The 14,613-nt window shown below is 40.1% G+C and overlaps 1 protein-coding gene across 8 annotated transcripts in view; it reads left to right on the top strand.

The window, feature by feature from the left end:
- spata13 (spermatogenesis associated 13) overlaps nucleotides 1–14,613 on the top strand; it is a 233,467-nt gene that overhangs the window by 81,938 nt on the left and 136,916 nt on the right. For 4 of the 8 annotated variants that reach the window (XM_048532928.2, XM_048532927.2, XM_059646678.1 and 1 more), the window contains one exon: nucleotides 12,951–13,009. The exons of the other annotated variants lie outside the window; for them this stretch is intronic. In XM_048532928.2, the coding sequence (XP_048388885.1) occupies nucleotides 13,004–13,009 (6 nt within the window). In that variant the 5' untranslated portion in view covers nucleotides 12,951–13,003. The remainder of the gene's footprint in view (nucleotides 1–12,950; nucleotides 13,010–14,613) is intronic. 8 annotated transcript variants of the gene reach the window in all.

Raw genomic sequence — 14,613 nt, 5'->3', positions numbered from 1 at the left:
GGTGACTCTTCGTTGTTGTATACCTTGAAGGTCACTTGGAGGACACTTATCCGCAGATTATAGGTTATCCCTTCTGTTGTCCTCAGCTGTTGATACTTTACTCTCACAGGTTAATACTTTTGATCACCTGCAGGGTCTTATTATTCGACACTCCACTCACATGATTTGAATGATCTTTTGATCTCCTCCCATAAATTCTGTGTCTGTGTGCTTCCCTCACTCTTCACCTGATAAAGGATCTATGTTGTAATATCCTCTTAACTACTACTGTTCCCACCCTATTACACCCACATTCAGTAGCTATTGTTGTGGACTTGAGTCTGGACGACTAATTTGAGAACCCTGGCTTACCTCCAGAAGCAATCTATTTCAATTTGCGATTGATCTTTGCTTTTAAATCATTCGTAGGATATGGGCATACTGGCTGGGCAGTATTTATTGCTTGATCCTAAAACCACCCTATCTACCATTCAAAATTAGCATGTTAAGTGAGAGGTTTTCACAGATTTCTTTGTGGTCAAAACCGTGTAACCTTTTTGAATCATTTGGCATTCTCTATACCTTTTTAGATGTCAGTAGAAGGCTTTCACATATATTCTACACTGTTGCACTTACTGTTCTAATTTCCTCTTTCTAAAATTAATCACTTCACGAATCTATCACTTTCTCCTTCCAATCGCACTTCATTCAACCTATTAAGAAGAACTATCAATGTTTCCTGTTTGCTATTCCATTTTTATCTTCTACCTATGTTAGCAATAACTCAATTGGTAGAATCTTCTCCTTCCCCAGAGGGCATAGCTTCAAGTTCACTCCTGAACTTCGGCACAAAATGTAGATTCCTACTTCTGTGCAGAATGGAGGGAGTGCTGCACGATTAAGTGATGCCAACTTTCAGATGTGACTTTTAAGATGAGCTTGCCCTATCAGATATAAATGATCCCATGGTTGTAATTTGAAAAAGAAATTGAGGTGTTATCCCCAGTTCCTCAATCCAAAAAGTTATTTGGTATTTATTGTATTGTTGTTTGTAGAAGATTGTAATATAGGAAATACAATAGCCAATGATAAAACTTCAGTTTTACTTCATTAGCTGCTGTCTTAGTGTTCCACTCTAATCCAGCCTGAAGCGATGACTACGTCCCTCTTGTACTGTACCTTGCATGGTCACCTCTGGTGTGATCTAGGCCTCCACTGGAGCTGTTTCCTTTTTTTCTGTGTGCTTCGTTGCAGTGATATTATCTATAAACTTTTTTAAGGTGATGGTCAACATCAAGGTAATGATGTGTAACTGTCTACTAATACTTAGAAGTTGCTTTGTACTCAATCTGTCTGAATGAACCGAGTTTTGCCTATTGTATTACATTGTATTTGAAGAAATTAGCGACTTTACTATCCTATCTAAACATCAGATAAATGGTTTCTTTTCTCCAATTATTCATTTGGGCAATGCCTGATGCCAAATTTGTCTACTGTATGATGCAAAATTAAAATTGTTACCCCACCTCTGCTGCCATGATTTTATTTTAAGCCTTCAACCACAGTGCTTGTTTCATTTCTAAATCACTACTAGCGATACATCAATTCATATATTTAGAGTTCTAATTTTCTAGTGCACTTGATGATAAGTTCCAGTGATTTATCTTTTCTCCTACACTGGTTCCTAACCCTTAACATTATTAGTTAAATGTAGAAAGATTGTAGGCAAAACTTTGAAGTTTAGTGGGATCTGGGTATCATTGTGCATGAATCACTTGGTGTGCACGTTTAGCAAGTAATTGCAAAGGCAAATGGAGTGTTATTTCTTACAAGGCATGTAGAATATGAAAGTTGGAAAGTTTTGTTTTGCGACAGTTGTGCAAGGCTTTAGTGAGACCATACCTTGGATTACTGTGCAGTTGATGCTTGGGATGAGGGTGTTATTTTTAGGAAATGTTCATCAGCTGGGCTTATGTCCATCATTGGAGTTCTGAGGAATAAGAGACAAAAGATCCAGAGGGGATCTTGACAGGACGGATGCTGAAAGGATATTTACCCTTGTGAGCAAGATTAGAATGAAAGGGACAGTTTAAAAACAAAGGGAATTCCATTTAAGATGGAGATGAGAAATCCTTTTTTGGAGGACTGTAGTTTTAAAAGCTGAGGAAAGGACCTGGCTCAACCTGGAACTTTAACTCTGCTTTTCCTTCACAAATGCTGGCAGACCTGCCAAGCTTTTCCAGCAACTTCTGTTTTTGTTTTGTACCTTAACTAAATTAGGGTACAAAAGATAGGAAGTAACGATTCCTATTTATAGAGCATTTACCTGGAGTACTACTTTCAGTTTTGAGTCTCTTGCCTCAGGAAAGATGTATTGGCCTCCTAGGATTTTATTGTGGCTTTTTCCTCCATTTTTATTGTCACGTGTACTGAAGAACAAAGGTGCAGGAGTACAGTCAAAATTGTACGATGTCACCACGCATGGTGCTATTTTAGGTTCAAGTACCTGGTACAGAATCTTAATGTAGAAATAACAGATGAAAGTTAAATATTGCAGTAATTATAGTACAGAGCCACCATAGTTTAAAGTAGAAAATAAAAGAAATAAAGCTGAAAGTTCAGACATTCATCTTTAAGTACTTAGCCACGGTGGGGCTGCATTCAAAGCAATCACCTTGAGACCTAAGGCCATGTGGGGCTGCAAGTACTGCACAGATTTATCAAAATGACTCCAATTTAGAGTTAAGTTGAGATACTGAACAAGATAAACAAAAAGGGAGATCAAAATTCTGATTTTTTTAAAATGTAGATTTTAAGGAACACTTTCAAAAGAAGGAGGTGGAGAATTTATGGAGCGGGTTCCAGAGCTTGGACTATAGATGGCTTAAAAACGGCAGTTGGTGATTGTGTGAAGGAAATTCGGAAAAGATTGGGAGGCCAAAATTGGAGGATAAGAAGGCTGAAAAAAGATGAGAGAGAACTGGTTGTGAAGTTATGGAGTGTCTTGAATGCAGTTGTGAAAGTTAAATTTTGAGATTGTGCGCACTGGACAATAATTGTAAGCGCAAGTTGTGGGTAAACGGGAGTTGGTGCAAAGCATGTAATAGGATACATATGATGTTTTGGATGAGCTGAAGTTTGCAGAGGCAGGAAGTTTGAGGCCAGCCAAGAAAGCATTGCCCTAGTTCATGGTGGAGCTAACAACTGGATAGGTTTGAACATGGGTTTCAGTGGCAAATGATCTGAGGCAGAGGTGTAAAACAAGGGTTCTTTGAAAGGAATGAGTTGGAACAAGAATAACTGTCTGTGATAAGTCAACACTTTTTAAACATTTGCAATCAAATCTTTTCTAATGAGTGATTGCAAGGTACCAGCTGTAGTCATGCCTTTACTATTTGAGAGTTGACCTTATTCCCCTGTTCCACAATTCTGTGATTGCAACCTTTTCATCTAAATTTAGAGGAAATTGAATAAATACACAATGCACCAGTTTCTGCTCCCCATTCAGACAATGTTATCGTAAACTACTGCATCAAAGTATTTCACATCATAGTCATTTCGGCAAAGAACAAGCTCATTAGCCTATGTAGAGCAATGCAGTCAGTCATATTACTACACTATTGTTGTAACCCCCTGCAAGATTATTCAAAGTACCCATTTAAATATCTTTTTTTAAACATTCATCTTTTGCTTTCCTGTGTATTCCTTTGACTAGTTCAAAACTCCTCCTTTAGCTTTTTTAACCCTAAATTGCAGCTTTCCCCTATTCCCTCCCCACCTCCCTCCCACTACAGACAGCTTCTGCCTATGCATCTCTTCATTTAGCCTTCCCTGTATCATCCCCTTTTATGTTATCTGCTTGCATATTTCCCTTTTGGATTGACTTTCTTCCTGTTGATGAGTAGAACAATGTATCTCCCGCTGTCGGTCCTGTTGAAATCTCACCATTCTCTCCTGTCATCATCTCTTTTTTTTCTGCCCCACCCAAGCCAGCATAATCACTCTTGCATCCACTTTCAATCTCCTCACCCTCTTGCAGCCTGTCTCTTTCCCCCATGCGCCCCCCTTGATAACCCTCCTGGGGGATCAGAATGCCCTCTGGCAAATGGATTCCTGGCAGTTCACTAATTTTTCCACCCTTTCTTGAATGGTGTAAATTAGTCACAGTCAATGCAAGAAAGATAGTCTGTTATTAGAGCAGCATTGCCCTTGGAAATTCTATCCATTCTACTTGTTTGTGGAAGACCTTTTCCTGATTGACTACTTCATTATTGAATTTTGTGTTTTAAGGATCTGGGGGCAAATTTGCATGTTGACCTTCACGTTTTGAGCAATGAATGAATTCCCAAGTTTCTCTATCCCCATGCATTCTCATTCTGTCTATATTGCTTCCCCAGTCCTCTCATCTAGGATCACTCAGTTGGAATTCTCTGTATTAAACTTCTTCCACTTATCTGCCCAATCTGTGCAGTCAATTGATGTCATCCTTGCTGCCCGCCACACTTCCAAACTTAGTATGATCAACAAGTTTTGAGATTTTACCCTGTATTCCAGTATCCAAGTCATAGAAAAACAATTGGTCCTGTCACTGAATTTTGAGGAGCAGCACAGCCTTCCATATTCCAGTTGGAATATTATTTTACCAAAACCCACAATTCTCTGTCTTGCAGGATAACGTTTTAAATCCAAGTTGACACTCTATCTCAAACAAAAACAGAAATTGCTGTGAAAACTCAGCAGGTCTAGCAGTATCTGTGGAGAGAAAGCGTTGTTAACATTTTGGGTCCAGTGATTTTCTTTTTTTTGCCTCTTCGTCTTGTTTCATGAGCCTCAATTTTGTTAACCAGCATTTTATACGTATGTAGTCAGACACTTGTTTAAAATTCCACCTACCTTCCCCAGCCCCACCCCTCCCCCTCTCTTTATTTCAGAGCCCCCTTACCCCTCCCTCATTTCTAAAGAAGGGTCCTGATCTGAAACGTCAGCTTTCCTGCTCTCCTCTGATGCTGCCTGGCCTGCTGTGTTCTGCCAGCTGCACACTGTTATCTCTGACTCCAGCATCTGCAGTTCTTACTATCCCGAATCTTTTCTTCAGTCTTCAACCTTTTCTGTAACTTCATCAAGAAATTCTGTTAGATTATTTCGACATGATCTGTCTTTCACAAATGCTGTCTAGTTCTCTTTAATTAGCTGCAGTGTTTCCAAGTGCTCTCGCTGGTTTTCCCAGATATTGTCTCCAGAAGCTTACTAATCACTGAAATTTGACCAGACTGTTAGGAATGCCCTTTCACTCTTGCTTGGCTAAGTGTGTCATGTTTATTGTTATTTTATTCCCTAACACCTTCCTCGTGCAATGGAAGATTGTAAAATTATGGAAAGCTCCTCTCCGATTTACACTCTCTCTCTTTCCTTAGCAGCTCATGGTGGGACCCATCTGAACCAAGCACTTATCCACTCCAAGCACAAATGGCCTTTCTCTTGCATTCCTCCTATCAATTTTCACCCCACACATTACATCTACCACTTCCATTCTTTGACAACATGCTTCTTTCTCGTACAAAGTACTCATTTAAGAATGTTTAATACCTTGTTCTGCCTCAAGAAAATATCACCCTCCTAATCCCTGCTCTTTACTGTCTGCTCGCATTACTTGCTGAGAGCGGACTTTGGTGTTCTTTCATGTTATCTGGCATTCTATTCATGTATGCCGCACCTACTTTCTGCTTCATATCCCCCCCACAATCAATTGTATTTGATAAGGTTTCCACCTGATAAATTCACCTGACATGCATCCTTTGTTTTGTTATTTTTTAACTTAACATTTCTGTCACAGTAGCCTGGCTTTGGTTCCTCCACTTCTCACCATTATTAGAATATTCCTAGCCTGTCCCCAACACACCTTTTTTTTAAGAAACACGCCAGTGGTTGCATTTATAAATATTCCTATTAATCTATTGTTCCATTTTATCCCGTCTCATCCCATTGAAGTTAACCCTCTTATTTAGAAGTTCCATTTTTGATTATTCTTTTGCCTGCTACTTTTAAATCTGTGTCCCTTGCTAAGTCTTCTGGTAATGGAATCAATGGAGAAGTTATTGAAATCCTTCATGATTTTGAATAGCACTGTTAAATCTTGGAAGAACTAAGAGCAGTACAGCACAGGAACAGCCATGTTTGCCCATCAAGACTTTGACACATGATATCTTTTCTAAACTAAAAATCTCTTGCCTCTACTTGGCCGTATCCCTCTTGCCAAAAGGCTTCTTAAATGTTGCTATTGTAATCGCGTCCACCATCTCCTTTGGCGGTGCATTTCAGGCACTTACTACTGTCTTTCTTTAAAAAAACCACTTGCCCCTCAAGTCCCCTTTTAAAATGGAGAAAGATATAAGGTAAACTATGTCCCCGAGTAATTGACATTTCTACCCTAGGGAAAAAGGTTTTGACTGTCCGTTCTATTTGTGCCCCTCAATTTTTTGTAAGATATGGTTGCTCCATATCCTACAAAGTTGAAGTGAAAACGAGTCAAGTTGGTCTCATCTCTCCTTATGGCTAATACCGTCCAAAACAGGCAACATCCTGGTTAACCTTTTGTGTGCCCTCTCCGAAGCCTCCATATCCTTTTGGTAGTGTGGTGATCAGAACTTTACCTAATATTCCAGATGTGGCCTAACTGAGGTTGTATGCAGCTGCAACATGACTTGCCAATTTTTATACTCCATGTCCCAATTGATGGAGAAGTATGCAATATGCTTTCTTGATGACCATGTCTGCTTGTGTTGCCACTTTCAGAGAAGTGTGGTCCTTTATGCCTAGATCCCTCTGTGTATATTGATGCTACCAAGAGTTCTGCCATTTACTGTTGTATGTCTCTTCTGCATCAGACTTCCCAGAATGCACTACTTCACATTTGTCTGGATTAAACTTCATCTTGCATTTTTCTGCACAGGTCTCCAGTCTGTCTATATCCTGCTGTATTCTCTGGCTGGCAGTCTCCTCAATATTTGCAGCTCTGCCAATCTTTGGCATCTGCAGACTTACTAATCTAGCCACCTACATTCTCTTCCAAATCATATTTATATAGAAATAATGTAGGTGTGTTGTTATAGAGCTGCAGTCAGAAACATGCCCCTCCACCACTACTGTTTTCTATAACCAAGCCAGTTCTGCATCCATATTAAAAACAAAAAGAAAGAACTGTGGATATTGTAAATCAGAAACAAAAACAGAAGTTGCTGGAAAAGCTCAGCTGTTCTGGCAGCATCTGTGAAGAGAAGTCAGTTAATTTTTCAAGGATCACTGGAACTGAAATAACAAATCTGATTTCTCTTCGCAGATGCTGCCAGATCTGTTGAGCTTTTCCAGCAACTTCTGTTTTTGTTTCAGCAGCCATCTTACTAGCTCACAGTGGATCCCATGTGACTTAATCTTTTAAATCAACCTAAGGACCTTTTGTTAAAGTTCATATAGACAACATCTACTAGCTGCCCTCATTATCTTTAACTTGCTCAAAAAAATTGAATCAAATTTCTGAGATGTGACCTTCCCCATACAGTCCATGTTGCCTTCTGCTAATAAGACCATATTTTTTCAAATGTTTGTAAAGCCTAAGAATCTTCTCCAATGATTTCCCTACCACTGATGTAAAGCTTACTACCATTTAACTTCCCGGATTATCCCTGTTGTCCTTCCTTAAACAAAGGAACAACATTGGCTATTCTCCAGCTCTCCAGTCCTCAGGGACGACCCCTGTGGCAAAAGAGGATACAAAGATTTTATTCAGGCCCTCAGCATCTGGGATAGATCCCGTCAGGTCCTGGGGACTTGTCTACTTTAATGCTTTACACCAGTTTTTAAAAAATATTGACTATGTGGACTATCGACATATCTCTCCATAGCCTTCCCATCCACACTGTCCTTCTCCTTTGTGAAGTCACTCACTTGCTGACCTACCTTTTTTTTTGCATTCCTCCATAATATGTCAGAGTGCAATGGTAAAAATGACCAAGGAGATTCTGGGAGAAACTGGCTCAGCTATGAGAACTGAGAAGGGGATTGTGGATATATGGTTGGCTGCTCATGAACCGGGTTTGCGCACTGAGCAGTGACTGGAGAGAGAAAGTACTTTTTGTCGTTGTATTGCGCTCAGAATAGAGAACCAGAGTAAGAGGCCTGGGCTTGGTGACTAGTGGATCTGGTTGTGCAGTTAGTTCCTGGACTGTTCTCTAGTTGAGAATGTTAATTTACTTGGCAGATGAACCTAGCCCTGTGGAACGCTCCTCCTGCAATACGTGGGAAATCAGGGACACCTGCCAGTGTCTATAGTGACTACATATGTAGGAAGTGTGTTCAGCTGCAGCGCTCATGATTTGCCACGTGGAGCACTGGAGCTGTGGATGGACTCACGATAGAGCATCCATGAGGCTGAGAATGTCATGGATAGCACACTTAGCAAGCAGGTCGCACCAGCATTAAGGGTTACGTAGACAGCAGAGTTGAGTGACCACCAGGAAGAAATGTAAACTTGGGTGATTAGTGCAGGAGTCTCCTTAGTTAATATTAACAGTAACGGACTTGAAATATATGTTTCCATAAGCCAGCACAATTTTAATTGCATAAATTATTTTTTAAAGTAATTTTTCTCATCTTTGTATTATTTTTGATTTTGCTCCATTCTTGATTTCCTAAAGAGGCTTTGGGATGCCACCGTACTCCACAGCTACTGAACCATTCCCTGAAGCTGCAACACTAAGGACCAAGCATGTTGAAACAGCCTGTGCTGCTGCTGACCCGACCCAGAATGTCACTTCTGCTAAAGCTGCCTGATTGCTGATACTCCAGCCACGACCTTAGCCAGGAGACTGTCCCAACTCTTGAGGTCCAGACCATCTGAATCATCTCCTGCACTTCAGACCCCTCACCCACTGTCTTCTCTCCTGCAACAGCAATAGGGGCCTCCTTGTCCTTACCTACCATCTCACCAGCATCCAAAGCCAGAGGTTCATTAACCACCATTTCTGACACCTCCAGTGAGTTGCCATCACCAGGCACATATTGCACTCCCCCCTCCTCCCTTGTCAGCCTTTGGCAGGGATCATTTTCTCCAGGACACCATTGTCCATTCTTCCTTTGCTCCCACCACCACCTCTCTTCCCTCCCCAAAAGCACCTGCAGAAGGTGTAACACCTGCCTGTTTACCTCCTCCCTCTTTGATATCCAAGGGCCCAAACATACCATCCAGGTGAAGCAGTGCTTTACCTGCACTTCACATGATCTAGCCTACTGCATTCGCTGCTCACAATGTGGTCTCCTCTATATTGGGGAAACAAAGTGTCGACTGGGGTGACCGCTTTACAGAATACCTGCCTTCTACCCCAGAAAAAAACCCGGAGCTTAACATACTGCCCTGTTCTCTGGCCAATATTTCTGTCTCACATTTGCTGCTGTAGTCCAGCAAAGCTCCGTGCAAGCTGGAAGAACAGCACCTCATTTTTTTGCTTACAGACCCTGCAGCCTTGTGGACTCCATATTGAGTTCAATAATTTTAGGGCTTGCACTCTCTCATTTGTCCTTGGCCCCACCGCCACACACCAGGCCTTGTTATCACAATCAGCTATTACACGCTACCCATGGGGTTAGGCACTACCAGTCCTGTCCCATTTAACAGTGATTCATACTCCTAGCTTGTTGTCCACTCCTTTTGTCTAATTGTTCTTTGCCGTCTTTGGCTGTATCCCCACATATTGTTTACTCCTCAGCCTACCCTCCATCCACCCTGTCTTCTGCATAGAAACCAACATTTTTCTAGCTACCATCAGTTCTGATGAAGGGTCACTGGATCCGAAACATGAACTCTGATTTCATAGATCCATAGATGCTGGCAGACCTGCTGAGCTTTTCCAGCAACTTCTGCTTTTGTCCTTGAGGACCGGGGCACATCTCAACTTCCAAGAATCAACTGAGCATTCAAATTGACTCCAGAGGACTGAGAGATCATTCACTCCACTGCTGTTGCCCTTGCTGCCAAAACACCAGGCAAAATGAATGGACCCAAGTTGATCAATTTTGGAACAGTTGCTCAAACTGCAACCACCGTGGTTTGAATGAACTGGATCCACCACTTAGCTCCCTGTAATCTCTACCAAAGCAGTTGGTCATGCGAGAGCGTGTGGACACCTGGGAGCTCGCACACCACATACCCTGCTGCTTCTGCCATCTTGAATTTATTGGCAATTAAAAATATTTGGTCAATCTATATTTTAAAATAAAGTTCAGTAATTCTGTCCACTGGCTTTTACTGTAGTGAATTCTTTTGTATTAACTTACTGTAATGATTCTGATTTGCTTTCTATATAATAAGCCATTAATATGTTCCATGCAGTCTTTGAGGGAGCATGACATTATATAGATAGAGAACTGGCGTAGGGGAGTAGAGGTCTTCAGTGTTTACTAACACGGTGGAATGTTGATGTCTGAATCAACCTTTTGGGTGGGGAAGCAAGAGTTTTGCAAGCATGCATGTTGCAGTCACTGTGGTCAAATGTCACATGGTTGATACACAGAAATGAACAGAGACTAAGTTCGGAAAATGTTGCAACCCAAAAAGTAAATCTGAACTGCTGGTTTCTAGTTGGGTAAGCCAAAACCGAATGTCTGATTTTTTTTTTGTGAACAGTCTTTGTCCAAGCTTTTCTGAAAATCCAGCTTGGTTTTATCTTTTAATAGCCAAAAGTATTTTTTGTTCTTATGTATTTATTTGCACAACATTTTAAAGAGTTAGGAGTAATTATTAATGGTAATTCACGGCAAACGTTGCTTTCTCTATATCTCCCCCTCCTTCTGACATAGTTTTGAGGTATCAATTCAAAGGTCCTGCTTCCCTATCTGTTCCCAGTCAGAAAGCTGTTGTTCTTCTGCAACGCTTTTTTAAAAAGGAATAATTTCACTGGCATAGCCTTCTGTGTGGAGATTTGGGGTGGTGGAAGCTTGTCAACAACAGAACTCTCTTATGCTTGCAAAAAAATTGTATTTGATTTGTGACACTCTTGGTTAGGATCATTAAGCTGGGAATATTCTTGTTACAGTGTTTAGTGTCTGACTGTTAAAAGAGGAAGAATAACGACTGGAAAATTTACTCTAGGCTGCCGTCGTAAATCAGAGGAAAGTGCAGATGCATAAGTGGGTGTGACTCAGTCAGCTGAGTAAGAAGAATGTTAGAGAGATTCTATAGAAGATCTAGTGGATACTATTCCTGTTGAACAGACACCAAAATATTTGATACTTGAGAGTAAGGTCAGCCTGAATCTTTACCAAGGTACTATGTAACAGGAGTCATCCAAGGGGAGTTCTCAGATTTAACCTGAAACAATTCATTGACGCGGTAGTTGAAAGAGTAGATGACAGTGCAGGAAATGCCACAGTTGGATTTTCAAAATGCTTTTAGTAGGAGACCCATATGATAGCTACAAAGTTTGGGACATGGCGAGTCATGGAATAAATAGCTGACTGAACAGCAAATTGACTAAGATAGAAAGAAGTAGATGTAAAGAATAATAATTAAAATTAGTTTATAGAAATTGGCTTTTCACAAGGACCAGTGATGGAACACTTATTCATAATTTATATTAATAATTTTGACAACTGTAAGCAAGCTAAGCATCAAAATGATCGGATAATACCATTTGTGGAGTACATTTAATAGTGATGAATAGACTTTGCATAATAGACTGTAGAAAATTTAAAGATTGGGCAGTTAAATTGTAAAAAACTTAGCACCTTTTTGAGGTAATGTAATTTGATAGTGATACATCAGTATTTCTAACAGTCCTTTTAAAAATGGAAACCAATGGCATAGAAGAGCAAAGAGATCTGAGGCACAAGTACAAAGGCATTAAGATTACATGACAACAGAGCATTTAAAATGCATTGGGATGTATTTCTAGAAGTATAGAATTCAAAACTGAGAAGCTGCTGAAATTGGTAAAGGATCGTGATCATGCTTCTCTTTGAATGGTCTTGTACGGAGAAAAGAATCAGGAAACAGTGGAAAAATGCAATAAGGATTTACCAAAGTGGTTACTTCACCAATTAGCAAATTAGGGTGGGCTGTTTTCTTTAGGAAAAGCCAAAACTTGGGAGACCTCTTGAGGTGTTAAAAATAGCGAATGTTTTGATCTGGATGTCTGTGGAGGAATGTTTTCCCACTTGTGGGAGAATCCAAAACTAGAGGTGAAGCTCTGTGATCTTTTATTGTGGGAAATTCGGCTTCACTAATGCTGTTTTAAATTTTTAAGAGGAAATGGACAGATTCTTTTGCAGTACGTGAGAGAAGGAATTGAAAGACCTGCTGAAAGGTTGAGATGAAACGAATCGAGTAGGAAAACTTGTATAGTGTAAGGTACCAGCATTTTCCCAGCCACCTCCTATGTTGTATGTTTATAATTCTGTGTCCAGTATAATGATTTGAGCAGATATTCTAGACCAGTAGAACACCAGCCATATTTTGTAAAGGCAATGAAAGAGACATCCAGCTGGAACTAGGTAAGAAAAGTTGGCTACATTTAATGTAGCCAACTGTGTAAATGCATTGTTAGTGCTTGCAAACATGAAGTGAAATTTGGGGGGGGAGGGGGGGGAGAAAGAGAACTTGAATGTGGAGGCAGGAGGCCCAGACCAGCATGAACCAAATGCTTGGCCAGTGAGTTGTAATAAGTGATCAAACTAAGCCTGTTTTCATCCACAATTTCAATACATGTTTATTTTTAGCAGGAGCTAGCAGACAAAAAAAAAATCAATTATTCTGACTTTTTTTTCTCTTTCTCTGACCAGGATATTCAAACCTATTGTAACACCCCAACAACACTACCTTTGCAAAAATAAGTCTAACTCATCAAGATTGGAGATCTATCTACCGTGAACAAAGACATTTGTGTTTCTCCCTTTAAAGTCTAAATTTATTTTTATTTTTGCAGATTATTTAGACTCAGAGTATGGCCAGGGGAGGCTGGTGGAATCATTACACAGCATGTTAGTAAGTACCTTGATGTGCAGTTGAAAGTGCGCAGTATACTTTTGGGGAAACTGACAAACGATGAGATCTTATGTGAACTCCTTTTATTTGCTTTACATGAATCCCAGAGAATTTTAAGGTTTGTGAATTTATTGGAAGACGGTAAATGCAAAACAAAATTCATTTTAGTTTTTGTTGATCTGGCTTTCATTTAATTAAAATAGCACAGATGTGATGTCTTGCCCATGGTTTATTGTGATGGATTATTGCTGTGATGTGGCAGGTCTGTTATACCAACTGCATTGGTATGTAGTGCCACCTCAAACATCAAAACATTACTGCTGATGTGTATGTAGGCAGATGCCAAGTTTATTAATTTAATGTAATGTTGCTGGTGAGCAATTTTAGTTATTTTTTTATGAGGGAAATTGAGTCATTTCACTCGTCACTTAATTTATAAGCACAGTGCTACGAATATTGGGATTTCCAACTAACACACAGTGGTGAAATATTCAGTAAAGTGTGAAGCATCTGTGGCGAGAGAATCAGAATTGATGTTTCAGGTCAGTGATCTTCTTCTGTAAGAACTAGAAAAACCTAATCGGTTTTAGGCCAGTGTAAAGGCAGGGGAAGAATGCTGGGAAAGGACATAAAGGCAGGCCTGAGAAGTGGTAGGAGAGATTTAAGTAACAATGGGTTGATGGTGTGAGACCAAAGAGATGGTGATCAGCTAACAGGAAACAATTGGTGGAGTAAAATACCAGGCAATTGGAAGGGATGTCAGGATTCAGTTGGGAACTGACCACAAGTGTTCCTTTTTAAATGATCATTCAACCTACATTTGCTCTCTGCAATGTTGAGGAGTGAGCTAAGTTGCAAAAACTCAAACCAATTGCTGGTTCACCTGACGTGGGTTTGAGGCCTGGATGGCGAAATGGAAGGAAATAAAAGGCCTGGCACTGCATCATCTGTACTTGTATGGGAAGGTATCATAGGAGGGGAAAACATCTTAGTGCTGAGGAGTGGATTAAGGTGATACCGAACAGCTGTCACTGAACTGTTGAAGGGCGTGATTTCTATTGGTCTCTCACTGTAAGTGGTAGAGATGGTGATTGATGATTTCTTAGCTGTGGAAGAAAGACAAGGAGGTGTATGCTGAGGTTCAGGTAGGGAAGAGAGATTTAAATATTTGTAAAATTGTTGTAAGTGGAATGAATGCAGGTGAGGACTCCATCAGCCACTGGAGTAGTAGCACCTCTTTTTTTTTTGATTTGGCACTTTGGACTCTTTGTATTCAACAGTTTCAGTTCATAACATCTCCTCCTGTCTTTTTTAAATGTCTATTGTTTGTGATGACTCTGATTTTTTTTTTTCCTCAAAATTTGTTAATTTTTTTCTTTACCTGCTGCATGACTATCTAGTTTTATCTGGTGCCATCATAAGACCATAAATCATAGAGGTGAAATTAAGTTGTTCAACCCATCAAGTCTGCCTGGTCATTCGATTGTAGCTGATATTTCTCAAGCCCCTTCTCCTGTGATCCTTGATCCCCTTACTAATCAAGAATTTGTCTATCACATTCAGTGACTTGATCTCCACAGCCTTCTGTTGCGATGAATTCTATA

Source organism: Stegostoma tigrinum, chromosome 6 (assembly GCF_030684315.1).
Source record: "Stegostoma tigrinum isolate sSteTig4 chromosome 6, sSteTig4.hap1, whole genome shotgun sequence".
Taxonomy (NCBI): Eukaryota; Metazoa; Chordata; class Chondrichthyes; order Orectolobiformes; family Stegostomatidae; genus Stegostoma; species Stegostoma tigrinum.
Note: the sequence above shows the minus strand (reverse complement) of the source record. Positions and strands in the feature narration are given on the sequence as shown.